The sequence below is a fragment of the Aulonocara sp. 'chitande type north' Nkhata Bay genome, linkage group LG3 (genome assembly GCF_057382095.1).
Source record: "Aulonocara sp. 'chitande type north' Nkhata Bay isolate Kocher_YH1m ecotype deep benthic linkage group LG3, A_spYH_male_GT1.1, whole genome shotgun sequence".
NCBI classification, from domain to species: domain Eukaryota; kingdom Metazoa; phylum Chordata; class Actinopteri; order Cichliformes; family Cichlidae; genus Aulonocara; species Aulonocara sp. 'chitande type north' Nkhata Bay.
Genome location: NC_141346.1, coordinates 7,550,210 through 7,567,247, shown reverse-complemented (window position 1 = coordinate 7,567,247; position 17,038 = coordinate 7,550,210). Strand labels below are relative to the sequence as shown.

The following is a 17,038-nucleotide window of genomic DNA, read 5'->3' as shown; positions in this document are numbered from 1 at the left end:
AACTACAAGCCTAAAACCCCCCACTCCACTGATGACTTGCTCTTGGCCAACACCCTTAACGACTTCTACTGCCGTTTTGATGAGCCATCAGGCAGCCTTCACACCTCCAACGGCCCCAACAATAGAGACACTTTGGACACTCATTCCCCCACCTCTCCCCCCTCCATAGAGCCATCACCACCTTCAATCACTTCACCTGCAACACCCCCCTCCTCACCCCACACAAAAGAGGATTTCACACCACCTCCTCCCACCACAACTCTTCATATTCATGAAGCAGATGTGAGGAAGCAGTTCAAGAGTCTGAATGCTCGAAAAGCTCCCGGCCCAGACGGTGTGTCTCCTGCCACCGTCAGACACTGTGCAAACGAGCTGGCCCCAGTGTTTTCTGGCATCTTCAACTCCTCACTGCAGGCATGTCATGTGCCTGCCTGCTTCAAGTCCTCTACCATAATCCCTGTCCCCAAGAAACCTAGGATCACTGGACTAAATGACTACAGACCCGTGGCTCTGACATCTGTGGTCATGAAGTCATTTGAGCGCCTGGTTCTCTCCTACCTCAAGACCCTCACGGCCCCCCTCCTGGATCCCCTGCAGTTTGCATACAGAGCCAACAGGTCTGTAGATGACGCAATCAACATGGCCCTACACTTCATCCTGCAGCATCTGGACTCCCCAGGAACCTACGCCAGGATCCTGTTTGTGGACTTCAGCTCTGCCTTCAACACCATCCTTCCAGACCATCTCCGAGGCAAGCTTTCCCAGATGAATGTGCCTGATCCCATCTGCCGGTGGATCACTGACTTCCTGACGGACAGGAAGCAGCATGTGAGGCTGGGAAAGAATGTCTCGGACTCCCGGACCATCAGCACCGGCTCCCCTCAGGGCTGTGTTCTTTCTCCTCTGCTCTTCTCCCTGTACACCAACTGCTGCACCTCCACCCACCAGTCTGTCAAGCTAATCAAGTTTGCAGATGACACCTCCGTTATTGGACTCATCTCGGACGGGGATGAGTCTGCCTACAGGAGGGAGGTTGAACGTCTGGTGTCCTGGTGCAGCCACAACAACCTGGTGCTGAATGCCCAGAAGACAGTGGAGATTATTGTGGACTTCAGGAAGCACACAGCTCCACTCCCCCCCATCATCCTGTCTGACACCCCCATCACCTCTGTGGACTCATTCCGCTTCCTGGGTATCACCATCACCCAGGACCTGAAGTGGGAGCCCACCATCACCTCCGTCATTAAGAAAGCCCAGCAGAGGATGTACTTCCTGAGGCAGCTGAAGAAATTCAACCTGCCAACACGGACAATGATGCAATTCTACACTGCGATCATCGAGTCCATCCTCACCTCCTCCATCACTGTGTGGTACGCTGGAGCCACTATCAGGGACAAACAGAGACTGCAGCGTGTTGTGCGCTCTGCTGAGAAGGTGATTGGCTGCAGACTCCCATCTCTGCAGGACCTGTACACCTCCAGGACACTGGGGCGTGCAGCTCGGATCTCAGCTGACCCTTCTCACCCTGGACACAGTCTGTTTGACCTGCTCCCCTCAGGCAGGAGGCTCCGGTCCATTCGCACCAGAACCTCTCGCCATAAGAACAGTTTCTTCCCCTCTGCTGTCGGACACATGAACAATAACCATATGACTGTTCCCACCACTAACACATGACCCTACGCTGTGTTCACTGCATCATTCCATGTTTGTCACTGATCACCACCTCCACTCATGTATATATCATGTATATATCTATCCACTTAGCACTTTTAATTATTCTTATTTTTATATTTTTATGACAGTATGTTTGCACTGAAGCACCGCTGCAATTTCCTAATGTTGTAAACCTGCTCAACATTTGGCAATAAAACCCATTCTGATTCTGATTCTGATTCTGAACTCCACCTACACCTGCACCATCTGCAGCAGGGAGGGAAACATCCTCAAGAAACAAGTGGAGCTGAAAGTCAGAGGTCAGTGCTGCAGACCTCGGTCTTTGTTTTCTGTTTCCAGGCAGCTAATGAGAAGCTGATTGTCGATAAAAGTGGCTTCCAATTCAAAAGTGCCTCTTTGAGTTTGGAGTCAGAGTGAATCTTATGGAGTCAGTGCAGGATTTCTTTGCTAAACATGCCAGGCGAGTGTTTCCTTTAGGTGGAGAACACAGGACACACCGACAGCAGTAGCTCAAAGCTTTGAGTACACACAGAAATATGATAATGAGTGGAAACACTGGTGGTTTTAAACAGCAGCTGGGGAATTACTTCTTCTGCAGAAAGTAATTAGTGGGGAAGAAAGACCATGATTTAGGTCCTTGCAGTGTGAAACCAAACACACTGTTTTCAGGTAGTTAATGTGGAGATCTTCACATTAGACCCAAATCAGTGTGGAGTATTATAACAACAGGATTCCTTGTGCATACTTGTACATGAGTGTTCATATGCGAATATACCCCCAACACTCCAGGAGGATTGCCAGGATTTATACATCGGGGAAACCAAACAACCTCTGGCCAAGCAGCTGGCACAACACAGAAGAGCCACCTCATCAGGCCAGGACTCTGCTGTCTGTTCACACCTACAGGCCAGTGGACAGTATTTCAATGATGAGGATGTACACATCCATTGATCACTCATCAATGGTCTTAGATCAGTGGTTGTTGATCAATGGTCATACAGTGGCATATTAATGATCAAGGAACTGGCCTCGTAGTCCATTGTTCATTCAGTGGTCTGGTTTGAGTGTAGGTCTGTTGTGGTGTGTGTGTTCTGTGTTCAGCCGAGAGAAAGTGTCCCTTCACCCAGTTAAGCAAAATTCAACAATCTTCGATCCACGCTGGTGGCCTTGAATGAGGGGAGAGAGAGTCACGATGAACAGTCTTATTATCTAAAGGAGAGTTTTGTCATTCCCGTCAGCTTTTGCCTTGAGCTTCCAGCTGGTGCCAGGGGGGCCGCATGAGATGAAGATGGTAGTTGTTTTGGTTAGTGTGAACAAACTGCATCCAATTTTACAGTAGTCTATGTCCATCACTGGTCACCAGGTCTCTCAATTCCCATTGTTCTTCTTCAAGATGTTATCCATATCGCAAAGCCATGAGCTTCTCCAAGATCTTATCCATATTGCGTTCAATAAACACAGTCTGAGTGCTCACAGCCCTGCCCATCGTCTATCATGTTGGCCAGCCTTGTGGGATTTTGAACAGCTGTAGCTGCTTTTGTTCTTCGATAAGCCTGGTCTAAGCCAGCTCCAATCAGCCAGAACTCTGTTATCATGATTCCAAATTGGTAGATGTCGTTCAATGTCCTCCATCGAGAGTGTTGCCAGACAAACGGTGTAACCGACCATCAAGTATCTGGCAGCAAACGTCTCTAAAGGACAATCAGGCTCTCCCAAGCCTGGGGGGGGGGGGTCAATTCTGTTAAGAGACCAGTTGATCAAATCCATAATTCTTCTTTATGTTTTTAGAGAACAAGTCTGGGAGACTCTCTTAGGGTTAGAGATTAAGCAACACTATACAAGACATGAGAAGCCAAGCAGGAAAGATAAGGGAGAAGGAGAGGGAGAAAGTGCGACCGCCTCTGTCAAGAGCCAAGAGAGAATGGATGAGTGATGAAACGTTTCTCCCACTGAAAATGCTGCGTCCAGATGAACAGAATCAGCCTTTAGGGCACATTGTTGGACGTTTTCATATATTTGACCAGGTTTTTACAAATAAGAGCTGCTTCATCCAAAGTGGGATGGATGCCGTCTCTCCTAACAACACCAGATTTAATCCTGAAAGTTTCTCAATTATCTAGAAAGCCCACATTGTTTTTTGGACACCACTCAGACAGCCAGCAAGCTAAACATATCAACCCTTGTCTTGCTGGGGAGGGGACCAGATAAAACCACCGTTTTTTGAATGTGGACTAGCAGTTTAGCTGCTGGTGCAATGTTTAGGAATCAGCTTAATAAGGCCAGGGGAAGAGATTGGAAACACTGGAAATGGTGGACTGGAGCCGTCCTCTGAATTACTTCATTTTATTCATTCTAGAAACTACTCTGCAGGAGGATTAGAGTAAAACCTTTTCATGCTCTATGCAGGCAGTGCAGATGCACAGGGCCCTTTTAGCCTCCAGACAAAGTAACAAATCCTCTTCACACGTTTGTTCAGCATCTCCAACAGCTTAAAAAGTTGCTTTAACTTTCTGTCCTGTTACCTTCTGCTCTGATTAGCTTCTGTCCTTCAGCTTTCTCTACAACTCTGAAACCTTGCTGCTGCTGTCTGTACAGCTCATCTTTTGTTTGTTGCCCTCTCAGTCTGTCAGGTGGAGGTGGATGAAGAGGTGGAGTCTTTGGAGCTGCCCTTCAAAACGACAGGAAACCTGCCTGAAGACGTTGTAGTGGTGTGGAGGGACAGTGATGACAGGAAGGTCCATGTATATGAGAACGGCTCTGACCAGCTTGAAGAACAGGACCAGATTTACAGAGACCGAACAAAGATGAATGAAGACCTGCTGGGAACTGGAGACCTCAGTCTGACCCTGAATCACCCCACAGATGAAGACAGTGGAGTGTATAATTGTATAGTCAACAGCAGCAGTATCATCCAATACAAAATAATCCCGCTGAAAGTCAAAGGTATCTGTCTGTCTCTGTCTTCATGTTCATATTTAAAGATTCAAGATGCAAGATTCTTTAGTTGTCATGTGCATCGTTATACAAGTGCAACACACAGTGAAATGTGTCCTCAGAAGCTGCTCGACTGTGCGACAAAACAAGAAAGAGAACATTATATACAGTGAGTAAATATGTGTAAAGAGGACATTATGTGCAGTACGTGAGTGAATTATATACATTATATAAATAAAATAAAACAATCTGTAAATTTACAGTTTGAATCTCAGAATGTACTTTGCATGAGTGACGTGTTAACGTGTCCTGTGCCGCAGTGAAGCCAGAAGGATTGATTGTTAATTTATTTCAAACATGTAAACAATATACAGGTACATTTAGAAAAGAAAATAAGAGAGAAAAAAATACTAGATCAGACATGATATCAGAATGTGGTAACAATAAGACCTGTCTCAGTCACGTATGGTGGGGACATGTCCTGATTTAACACACAGATGGCCTAAGGATGGAAGCTGCTCTTGAGTTCCTCTGTTTTTGGTGCAGAACCTTCTGCCTGACTGCAGTAATTGGAACAGTTTTTTGCTGGGATGTGACAGGTCCTTCAATAGATGGGTTATTGTCCAGCACCTACTGGTGTAGATGTCCTGTTGGGAGGGGAGAGCAGCCTTGCAGCAGCGTTCTGCTGTACAGATCACTCTCTGAAGAGCGTTTTGGTCCTTAACATAGCTGTTCCCATACCAGGATGCTCTCCACAGCGCCTATATAGAAAGGCCCGAGTATCACTGGAGAGACCCCAAACTTCCTCAGTTGTCAAAGATGATATTTGTGTGTGTGTGTGTGTGTGTCTGACTGTCTTGTGTCTCCTCTGCAGGGAGAGTTCAGGTCCAGGATCAAACAGGGGACATCAGGAACAGAAGCAGCTCCATTGATCCGACTCCTCTGATGGCTGATCAATCAGTTTGATCTGTGTGTTCTTTGATTATTGATCAGTGATGTCAGAGTGGAGTCAGTGTGATGTTGTTGTTGTGTGTTTGAGACTTTTAGTGTCCATGAAGGTCTCTGCTGCCGTAGATCCTCTGAACTGTGACAGAGGTCTCACTCTGGAGGAAACTCTCAGCACTTTCCAGCAGCTCCTCCATCATGGAGGACGTTCCCTCACTGTAACAGGTGGAGGAGAGAGGAGAGGAAGCACAGGTGGATCCTCTGAGGAAGAGGAGCGTTCCTACAAACCACATGATCACATGACCAGAATGGTATAAGTACAAAGTCAGATTAATGGGTTTGCAGGTGTCCTTAAAGTCAGAGTTCTCAGATACAGAAAACTGTCACTCTTTTTACCTGTTATGTCACCATGGTAACTGAACGAAACAGTGCATTTATGTCAGGTTTTTTTAATTGTTTATTTTTCTTTTTTTTTTTTTACATGTTTGAAGTAAAGCAATCTGTCAATCAATAACACATCATTGTAATATTAAAGGAACTCTCCACATGTTTTTATTTAAAGGTCAGTCTCACACAAAGCAGACCAGTGATTTTACTTTACTTCCATGTGATGTGTTGTTTGTATGTCTTTTTTACTTTGTACTGGTCATACTGGGTCTTGTACCATTTTTGAGTTTTGCTTTTGTATTTATTTATTTTAATTTTGTCCCAATTGCTAGTCTTGGTAGCTGGGGATCAGTCTGCCAGGGCCTCCACTCTGGCCACCGCCTGGCACACATTGCACCTGACACTACGGCGCCTCCTGTAGGTGGTGGGCCTGCAGGAGGATGGGCCCATGCCCTTTTTTCCGGCTGTGCCCGGCCGGGCCCCATGGACTATGGCCCCATAGGGGGCAGATTTGGAGGACCATTGTCTCAGATTTGGAAGATCCATGGCCTCCAAATATGAAGGTCCACCAAATCTGAGGCCATGATCCTCAGCCGGAAAAGAGTGGAGTGCTCACTCTGCGTTGGGGATGAGTTCCTGCCTCAAATGTAAGAGTTTAAGTATCTCAGGGTCTTGTTTACGAGTAACGGGAGAAGGGAGCGGTACATCAACAACGGATTGGTGCCGCGGCTGCAGTGATACAGTTGCTATACTGGTCCGTCATGGTGAAGAGAGAGCTGAGTGTAAAAGCAAAGTTTGTGATTTAGCTGCCGATCTATATCTCTACCCTCACCTATGGTCACCAGCTGTGGGTAGTGACTGAAAGAATAAGATTGCGGAAATGGGTTTCCTCTGAAGGGTGGCTGGCCTGAGGTGGCAGACCCAGGACACGCTGGAGAGATTATATCTCTCGGCTGGCCTGGGAACGCCTTGGCACCCCCAAAGATTTCTTACTTTTTTGACAATATTTGCTGTTTGTGTGAAACACTACTAAAAATATAAAAAGCATACAGTACTTGGTTGAGGCGTACCATTTTAACAACAAAAGTATAGATAACCCCCCCTCCCATAATGGTTTGTTCCAGCTCGCCTCTCCCCTACTCTGACGTTGCTGCTAGAGCGATGGTGGCTCAGCAGAGCGGAGGTGTAAGTGCCTGGCTTAAAACAGGACATACTAGCTACATTTAACCTCCAGTTACTCTTTATATAGTTAGGTAGGAGTCAGACCAGAATCAGAATTGTGTTTATTGGCCAAGTATATGTGCAGACACATACAGGGAATTTGGTTCCGGTGGATGGTGGCTCTCAAGCACAGCAATGTAAATCTCACACACACACACACACACACACACACACACACACACACACACACACACACACACACACACACACACACACACACACACACAAAGCTGTGTAAACCAACTATAAATAACTAATCTAAACTTATATACATAAAATACAGAAATGAATGAGGTGGAATGAATACTACAGAATGTACATAAGGTGCAGTTGCAGTCTGGCAGTGGGAGCAGTGTGACAGGTCAACTGTTAAGAAGGGAGATGGCGAGGGGAAAGAAACTGTTCCTGTGTCGGGTGGTCCTGGTCTGCAGGCTTCTGTACCGTCTGCCAGAGGGCAGCAGATCAGAAAGTCTGTGTGCAGGGTGTGAGGGGTCTGTGATGATTTTCCCTGCCCGTTTCCTGGTTCTTGAGAGGTACAGATCCTGGATGGAGGGCAGGAGGGCGCCGATGATCCTTTCTGCTGCCCGTACAGTCCGCTGCAGTCTGCTCCTGTCCTGTTTAGTGGCTGCTCCATACCAGACTGTGATGGAGGAGCACAGGACAGACTCAATGACCGCAGTGTAGAACTGGATCAGCAGCTCCTGTGGAAGACTGTACTTCCCCAGTTGTCTCAGGAAGTACATCCTCTGCTGGGTCTTTTTGAGGATGGAGTTGATGTTGGTCTCCCACTTCAGGTCCTGGGAGATGGTTGTACCCAGGAACTTGAAGGTCTTCACAGTTGACACAGGGCTGTCTGATATGGTGAGGGGGAGCAGAGTTGAGGGATGTCTCCTGAAGTCCACTGTCATCTCTACAGTCTTAAGAGTGTTCAGCTCCAGATTGTGCTGACTGCACCAGAGTACCAGCCACTCAACTTCCTGCTGGTATGCAGACTCATCACCATCTTGAATGAGGCCAATGACAGTGGTGTCATCTGCAAACTTTAGGAGTTTGACAGCCGAGTTCTTGGAGGTGCAGTCGTTAGTGTAGAGGGAGAACAGTAGTGGTGAGAGGACACATCCTTGAGGGGCACCAATACTGAGGGACCGGGTTTCAGAGGTGATCTCCCCCAGCCTCACTTGTTGCTTTCTGTCTGTCAGGAAGCTGGTGATCCACTGACAGGTAGCTGGTGACACGCTGAGCTGGGAGAGTTTGGAGGAAAGAAGTTCAGGCACAATGGTGTTAAAAGCCGAACTAAAGTCCACAAACAGGACCCTGGCATAAGTTCCTGGGCGGTCAAGGTGTTGCAGGATGTAATGCAGCCCCATGTTCACTGCATCATCCACCGACCTGTTTGCCCGGTAGGCAAACTGCAGAGGGTCCAGCTGTTGGCCTTTAATGTCTTTCAGATGGGCTAACACCAGTCGTTCGAAGGATTTCATGACCACAGACGTCAAGGCGACAGGTCTGTAGTCATTCAGTCCTGTGATGGTGGGTTTCCTGGGGACAGGGATGATGGTGGAGCGTTTGAAGCAGGAGGGAACTTCACACAGCTCCAGGGATCTGTTGAAGATGCGAGTAAAGATGGGAGCCAGCTGTTCAGCACAGGTTTTGAGGCAGGAGGGTGAGACGCCATCTGGTCCGGGGGTTTTCCTGGGCTTCTGTTTCTGGAATAGTCGGCTCACATCCTGAGTGTGTATTCTGAGTTTCAGGGAGGAGGAAAGGGGGGTGAGAGGTGTGGTGGAGGTCGTTGAGTCTGGATTGGAGAGGGTGGTGGTGGTCGTTGAGTCTGGATTGGGGAGGGGCAGGGTGAAGGGGGGAGAGGTGGAAGGTGGAAGGTGTGTTGGGGGTCAGTGTCTGAAGCAATGTCCCTGGGGAGGGGAGGGTGGGGCGTGGGAGTCTGTCCGTCTCAAACCTGCAGTAGAAAGTGTTTAACTCGTTGGCCAGGTCTTTGTTTGCTTCAATAGTGGGTGGGGGGCGTCTGTAGCTGGTGATTTCCTGCAGGCCCCTCCACACTGATGCAGGGTCGTTGGCTGAGAGCCGTTCTTCCAGCTTCTGGGAGTAGATCCTTTTAGCTGCTTTGATCTCCTTGGTCAGTGTGTTCCTGGCTTGCTTGTACAGGGCCCTTTCACCACCTCTGTAGGCGTCCTCCTTGGCCTTACGAAGATGTTGGAGTTTAGGAGTGAACCATGGTTTATTGTTGTTGTATGTGCAAAAGGTCTTTGTTGGCACACACACGTCTTCACAGAAACTGATGTATGATGTCACAGTGTCCGTGAGCTCATCTAGGTTCTCAGATGCAGCTTCAAAAACAGTCCAATCAGTGCAGTCAAAACAGTCCTGCAGTTCCTGCTTTGCTGCGTTAGTCCACTTCTTCACAGTTTTGACTACAGGCTTGGCACGTTTGAGTTTTTGCCTATAAACTGGAATAAGATGGACCATGCAGTGATCAGAATGTCCCAAAGCTGCCTGGGGCACAGAGCGATAGGCATCTTTTAGAGTGGTGTAGCAGTGATCCAGTATGATGTTGTCCCTGGTGGGGCAGTCTATGTGCTGTCTGTATTTAGGGAGTTCGTAGTTTAGGTTTGCTCTGTTAAAATCCCCAAGAATAATTGTAAAGGAATCCGGGAATTTCCTCTCCAGGGTAGTAATCTGCTCAGCCAGCTCGCACAGTGCGTTGTTCGCGTTGGCCTGTGGAGGGATGTAAACTCCGACCAGCATGAAGGAAGAAAACTCCCGCGGTGAATAAAAAGGTTTACAGTTGATGAAAAAACTTTCCAAGTGTGGGCTGCAGTGTTTCTGTAACACTGTGACATCAGTACACCTACCGTCATTAATGTAGAAGCAGACTCCACCACCCTTTGTTTTCCCTGAGAGCTCTGTTTCGCGGTCCGCCCGGTGAAGTTGGAAGCCCGGCAGATTTAAGACAGCGTCTGGGACTCGCTCACTGAGCCAGGTTTCAGTGAAGCAGAGGGCAGCAGAGCGTGCAAAGTCCTTGTTAGTCCGGTTTAAGAGCAGTAATTCGTCAACTTTGTTTGGAAAAGAGCGGAGATTCGTGAGGTGAATGGAGGGGAGTGCCGTGCGGAATCCTCGCCGACGTAGTTTCACCAGCGCACCAGCGCGACTCCCCCGTCTACGTCTTCTCCAGGAGCCACAGAGAGCTGCTGCGCCTCCAACTAAAATCTCCAAAAAACTTTCCGGGTTTGTGAAAAATGGATAAGAACTACAGTGAGTCGACTGCCTGATGTTTAGCAGTTGATCTCTGGAGAAAGTGATGTGGTCTGAGTGACCAAAAGCGCAGAAAATAAACAGAAACAAGAAAAGTGCAAGAGAGCACAGTACCGAGGCTGCCATCTTGGTTCTAATAACCAAGACCAGGAAAACATTACACCAGGTAACCTGCAGTGTTGAAAACGTGTTTTCCGACAATGTTTGCTACCCTACAATCCGTCCTGCTCTGTAGTAAAATCAGCAACATTTGACCGTCCTGTTGCTCCCATTGAAATGTATACAGCCTATTTAAAATCTAAAACTTAAAATTGTCTGTGGCCTACTGTTTTTACCACTGTCCTGTTTTAAATGGATACTAACTGACTGAATGCCCATTAACCTTATAACTCCTGTTGTGTGTGTGTGTGTGTGTGTGTGTGTGTGTGTGTGTGTGTGTGTGTGTTTGTGTACAGAGACAGCCAGGTTCATAATGGATATAAGGAAGTTGTTTTTTTTTTTTAAAAAAAGGAGCCACATTCAGGTAAAAGTGTAAAATCAAATGATCCGTCAATCAAGAATAATGTTGGATCAGTGTTTCACTATTTATATCTTTTATTAGATGTTCGTGTGGTTTGGTTATTTGCCTTTTGGTTGAAAGTAGACTGAGAGAGGACTTTTTTTTAGTGATCTTAAAAGTATTTTTTTCATATTAATGTAATTTTTCATCTAATTGAATACAATCTATTTGTGTATGATTGTCAGTCCAAAGAAGGAGAGAGGAAAGAGGGAACGTGAGGAGAAAGTACAAGGTCAGGAAGAACCAGGTAAGCAAACAGACAGGGAGCAGTGACAGGCACAACACAAACTGTTAAACTGACAAAGAGAAAAAACCTGATTTCACTCACAGTCTGGAAGTTGTGTCCTCCCTATATTAAAGCTGCTATACAGAAGCTGCAAAACGAACTGGGTTGAAACATTTTGGCCCTCTTTAACAACATTCCAACATAACATTATCATTGATCGGGGAGATTAAAATTAATGATATATTTTTATGTGGTTCAGCCACAACTCTACTAAAACCTCAATAGGTCGGCCAACCTTTGGACCGTCCAGTTGTCTGTATGACTGCTGCAGTACGTGCATCACATTTGCACACTATCAGAGCCAAACAGCCCTGGTGGAGTGAGGAGCTGTAAAGAGAAGCAGATGCTCTGTTTATATTTTAAAATGTTTTAAGCTTGTTTCAAAGATTCTGTACTGCAGCTTTAAATGTTTTCCAAAAGCACACACACACTTATCAGTGTTTCTCAAACCTTTTACAGTGTGGACCACCTGATAAAAATGTCAAGCTCTCCCAAGCACCACTATGAAAGCATGAAACTCATAAATCTCACAACACAAAATTAGTATTATTAAATTAGTAAAATTAGTGTCTGCAGTAAAGATTTTTTCATGCATGTGTTACGCCCCTAGTCTAGGCGGGTAGGGACTCACATAAGGTTGGAGGAGAGAGAGACAAATCCCCGCCCCGGTTCCCGAGCCAAACATCCAAACCCAATTGTGAGTAAAAAGGTGATTTTATTTACAGGAAAGAAGCATAGCTCCAGGGTGAGCCCAGGCCAAAATAACAAACAAAACCAACTAAGTCCCACCGCAGAAAACTAACTAAACCCTAGGAAAGAAATAGAACAAACAAATGACAGAGCTATCCCTCGCTCCCTGACCCGAAAAACAGGAGAAAACAATTCCAAAAGAAAAGGCAGCTCACCCCTTCCGCTTCAGCCCAAGAGTGCCTAAGCTCTCAGCTAATGCACTAGGAGCGGCTTTCACAATTCACACTCACACGAATACACAATATAAGCACAGGCTGGGAAAACCAGGGTCCGGACCGCGACGGCTGTCAGGCTACTCGCTCGTTCCACTCTCTCTCTCTCTCTCCCTCGGAGCTGTCAGAGCGGCTTTTTGAAGGTAGTCAACCGCTCCATGGTCCAATCAGTCGCTCACGACTCCTCATTAGGGGAGGGACCTGGAAAAGTCTTAAGCACAGTACAGAAACACAGACAGAAAACAGCCCACACAGTGTCCTCATGGCCACAGCCGTAACACATGCTATACATTCTACCACAGGCAGAGTTGCCTCCATTTTTATATATTTTTTAAAATATTTTGTAATAATTTATTCTGTTGTGGGAGTGTTTTTTTTATGCATCTGTATTATATTATACATTCACATTAAAAGTGAATCTCTGTCCAAAAAATGCACCCAGTTTACCTTTCACTCACTATGAGCATCATTCATAATTTTCCCCCAGTAATTAAGGAAATATATGTATTTTTTTTTAATCCAATCCATTCTTCTTTAGCAGCATTTAAATAACCTTTATCAGATTTGATGGTTTTGTTACAGACTTTTCAAAAAAGTGTTTTGCTTTTCTTTCACAAATGTGGGATTAAATTGTGTTAAAATGCACAAAACAGTGAAGTCATGTTGTGTGATGAGGACCCAGGCACAGAGAGACTTGATGAATTTAAGAATCTTATGATTTTTATAAAGAAATTTGCAGACTTGCACAGAGATGGTAAAATTATGATGACTGATAACAGAGACGAAGACAACAGACGATGAGGACAGGGAGGATGCAGGGACCGACAGAGACAGGGAAGAAGTCTCATTGTGACGAGTAAAGTGTATGTTGGCTGGCTGGGCAGCTCTCTGTGTGCTCAGCACCCACAAAGCTCTGATCCTAGAATCGCCCCTGGTTTGGGTCCATTTTTATTTTCTTTTTACATGCTTCCTTTAGATGGATTATTCAGTCTTTTAATAACATTTCTTATCATTTCTATGCCAACGACATTCAGCCTCATCAGCTCAATAGGCTATCCACCCTAGTGCACTGCTTAAATCAGGGGACTGATTCACTCTGCAAACACTTTGTCTTAAACACCAACAAGACTGAGACCGTGATCATAGCTCCTCATGAACTACAAATATAAAATTGGTTCTTGCTTCTTTTTGTTCAACTGTTAATCTGTTATCAGACAAAGAAAACACAAACAAACACAAAATGCAGTTTCTAAATGAAGGTGTTTATTCTTCAGGGAGAAATAATCCAAACCTACATGAATTAACTGTAATGAAACACATTTTTAGAAAGCTGAGTTCAGTGTCAGCAGCCACACCCAGACCTGATCACTGCAGACCTGCTGAATCACGAGATCACTTAGACACAACCTGTCTGACAAAGTGAAGCAAGGCACTGTTTCAGCTTTGCTGTGGGGAGGTCAGCTGAAGGGTCGCCTGTTACACCAGGTCATAGTGCAGCTTTCTGTTCTCTACTTTTAAATGAGCTGATAACACAAACGGCTCAGCAGGTGGGACAGACCATTATGGATCAGTTAAAGGGGGAAGAAAGAAAGGGATGACAGGGACACACAAGCTCAGAGCAGTGAACCTGCCACCCAGTGAGCCCACTGACCCCAACCTGACCCAGCAGAGTTAGTCCTGCAGTCAGATGTGAGCCTCCAGTCTTCAGAGGAGAGAGTTCAGGTAAGGACCCAGATCGTTCAGATAGGAGCCTCATTCACAACAAAGAGGGGAAAACTGACTCAGAGCTTTTTGCATCTGAAGTCTTCATTTGGGCTGTAATTGGTACAAATGGTACAAACGTTTTGGCTTTTTAAAAACTGGTTTATTTGTCTTTATTATAAATGTGTTGTGTTGGATTCAAACCAGTGGGAACAGCTTTAAGAGAAGTATAATTTAAAAATAAGATATATAAACATGTTTAACATGTTACTCTGACCTCTTCTAAATAAAACTGTGTTATGATCCAGGAGTGAGTGGAACCAAATTCAAACCTGACACAGTCTAAACAAACACACCAACAGTTTATTAGGTTTCATGCAGACGTCCAAAGAGCACAAACATCTCCAGGGGAACAAAGTGAAAATCAAAATCAGAGAAAACAGAAGAAGCTTCAGAGTCCAGGAGTGGAAGCAGACGACCAACAGACAGGAACTTAAAGAAATAAAAACTCAGAGGGGAGCAGAAACAGTTCAGGAGGTCATCCACAAGGTGGAGCCAAGAAGAGGAGCACTTCAGGGGAATGGACAGGCTGCTGAGGCCGTAGGCAGCAGTGGAGGTGGAGACCTTCAGGAGGCCGAGGAGGAGGTGGGTGAGAGCAGAGCAGTATTCCAGCAACACTGCAGTATAAGGGACCAGCAGAGGCAGCACCATCCACTGGACTTCACTGAAATGAAAAGTGTTGTGTTTAACAGGAAAGCTGGGAAACGAGACCGAACACCATCACAGACTTTTGATATGATATTAACAGAAACAGGCTCTTTGTAAAAAAGTTCATCTGGATTTGAACATAGTTTCATACGTCGGGAATATCAGGCTGAAGTTTTCTGTATTTAAGCGTTAACATGTATGAAAGCAGTCTGATGGTTTTTAAAGAAAGTGTCTCGTGTAGAGCTGCAACGATTCATCGAGTGATTCCAATAATTCGATTATAAAATTCTTTGCTTCCATGTTTCACAGACCTCCAATAGAAACGTGTTCATGAGCAGCGTGTGAATAAAAGTCTGAGCACATTAAGCCCACACAGCCTCCAGTGTTAAACACAAACACTGATAACAGCAGCAGTGATGATGATGTCACAGTTTAACGTGGAGGCGGAGTCTGTTTACACACTAAAATAATGGATAGCTGCAGGCCTGGTCTCGTGTGTGAGAAGCTGTAAATCAAATATCTTCTACCTGCAAAACTCCTTCAGTTTTATTTCTACAGCAGCAAATGACAACAACAGTCACCTGCAGGAGTTTCTACTGTAAAGTAAAGACTCGACAACAACAGAGAAACTCCACCAATCAGACCACCCCCCTATGAGAACGGTGACGGTGGATCATCCTCGTGTTCTTACAGCGTGGTTACAGCGTGGCTATGAAATCTCCACCATGTTAAAGAGTTTTTGGACACTCGATGGGAAACTGCCCGCTCAGGCCCAGCAGTTTGCTTCAATGACCTGGAGAAGAAGCAGGAAATCCTCCAAGGTTTCCAACATGTTTCAGTCCTGCAAATGTGCAATACTACCTGCTGCATTATGAGCTTCAGTGATGAGCACAGCAGTGGACTCAGTGAGTGTTTCCATCACATCCAGGCCCAGAAGACTTGGAGGAAATGAAGATTTTGTTCTTCCACTTATTTCCTGTCATATTCTGCACTTCTTACTTCTTTCAGCTGCCCATGAAATAATGAAACTTTCTGCAAGAAAGACAATAAAGATCAGTTTGATGGTCAACATGAAGTTTGTTTTTGTTTGACAGCATCAGCTGTTGCATCAAGTAAGGAGTCAAAGGCAGCAAAGAGCTGTTTGTGTTTGTGGATCACTGCGGCTTTATTCACGTGTCCTCTCTACAGAAGCTCACTGGCTGCTGGGAGGACCCGGACATTTCCCTCTGGGTTGTTCGGCTCTGTTGGAACTTTGAGGAAGAATAAATGTGATAAAAGCTGGTCTCTAATAACTCTCTCTGTCATGTTCAGTATATGTGTGCGTGCTGTGATTGGTGTTTTCCCTGTGAGTGTTTGATGTGACACCTGGAGCTTTAGCTCACCTTGAAAACACAGGTTATGTTTGTGGTAGCGTGTGTGTGCGTGTCGTTCTGTGTGTGAACACGACAGCTCGAATAGTTGTGAATGAACTCTGATCAAACTTTGTAGGGGTGTAGAGCGGGCTCATGTTAAACATCTGTTCACATCTGGCTCACATCCACCCAAGTCTTCAAGGTCGACTTCATGATTTATTGATGGAAACTGAGAAAAGCCTCAAACTTAGAAAGCAGGATTGGAACAAGTGTGCTGTGGATCATCAACATGTAGAAAGGAGCACATGAAGATATCAGCTCACATCTGACCTCTGACCTCACTTCAAGGTCAACAGATGGATCTGAAGGTCAAAGTGATAATAATGCTCTTTAGAGCCATTTTGGAGCTCTGAGCTCTTTTTCAAGGTCAAATGAGGTCAAACTTCCATCAAATGTCTCGTGTTTCAAACTCTGTTTATAATTCTACTGTCTGTGTTTCTAATGGAACATTTACTTTATTAAACAATGAGATAGTGACATGTTCTACATCCACATCAATCACAACCATAGGAAATGTCACATAGATGTGCTTGTGTTGTGTCCATGATGATGTTAACAAACAAACTGTGACAGAGCCTCAGACGTGATGAAGACGCTGAATCAGCAGAAAGAGCAGAGCAGGAAGCAGCAGCATCCACACAGGTGTGTCTCAGGTGAGTCCTGCTCCCACACTAAACACATCCACATCATATTAGCATGTGCTAACATGTGCTTCTGCTTTATTTCAGTCTGACATGTTTCCAGTCAACATGTCTGCTGTGTGTCTCTCAGCACTTGCACTAAATCTTCCCGTGTGTCTGTGATACTGCGTGATGCTGACAGACTGTAACGTCAGTGAGTCTGTGAGCATCTCTGTCACCTACAGCTTCCCTGTGGAGCTCATTTCAAATGCTCAGGTTTACACTCAGGAACAGGAAATGCTGCGTCTGCAGTTTGTCTCCTTCAAACTAAAGCGTCTCAGACACGAGCAGCACGTGAGCAC

General features: G+C 45.6%; 2 protein-coding genes across 2 annotated transcripts in view; both read right to left on the bottom strand.

The window, feature by feature from the left end:
• The window catches only part of LOC147333744 (butyrophilin-like protein 2), a 189,197-nt gene that overhangs the window by 155,051 nt on the left and 17,108 nt on the right, over positions 1-17,038 (bottom strand). The gene's annotated exons all lie outside the window — the stretch shown is intronic.
• On the bottom strand, positions 5,652-9,921 carry LOC147333745 (uncharacterized). Its single transcript, XM_086287724.1, has 2 exons — positions 9,116-9,921; positions 5,652-5,814 (listed from the first exon to the last, which is right to left on the bottom strand). Exons 1-2 carry the CDS (start codon positions 9,919-9,921, stop codon positions 5,652-5,654), a joined length of 969 nt encoding a protein of 322 aa, XP_086143850.1.

Bases quoted from the DNA above. Each gene is read 5' to 3' on its own strand.
- LOC147333745 (XM_086287724.1), bottom strand. From the start codon at position 9,921: ATGCTGGTCGGAGTTTACATCCCTCCACAGGCCAACGCGAACAACGCA. The intron at 5,815-9,115 runs GTTTGAGACGGA...CCTCTTCCTCAG, and splicing joins TTAAACACTTTCTACTGCAG to AGGATCCACCTGTGCTTCCT.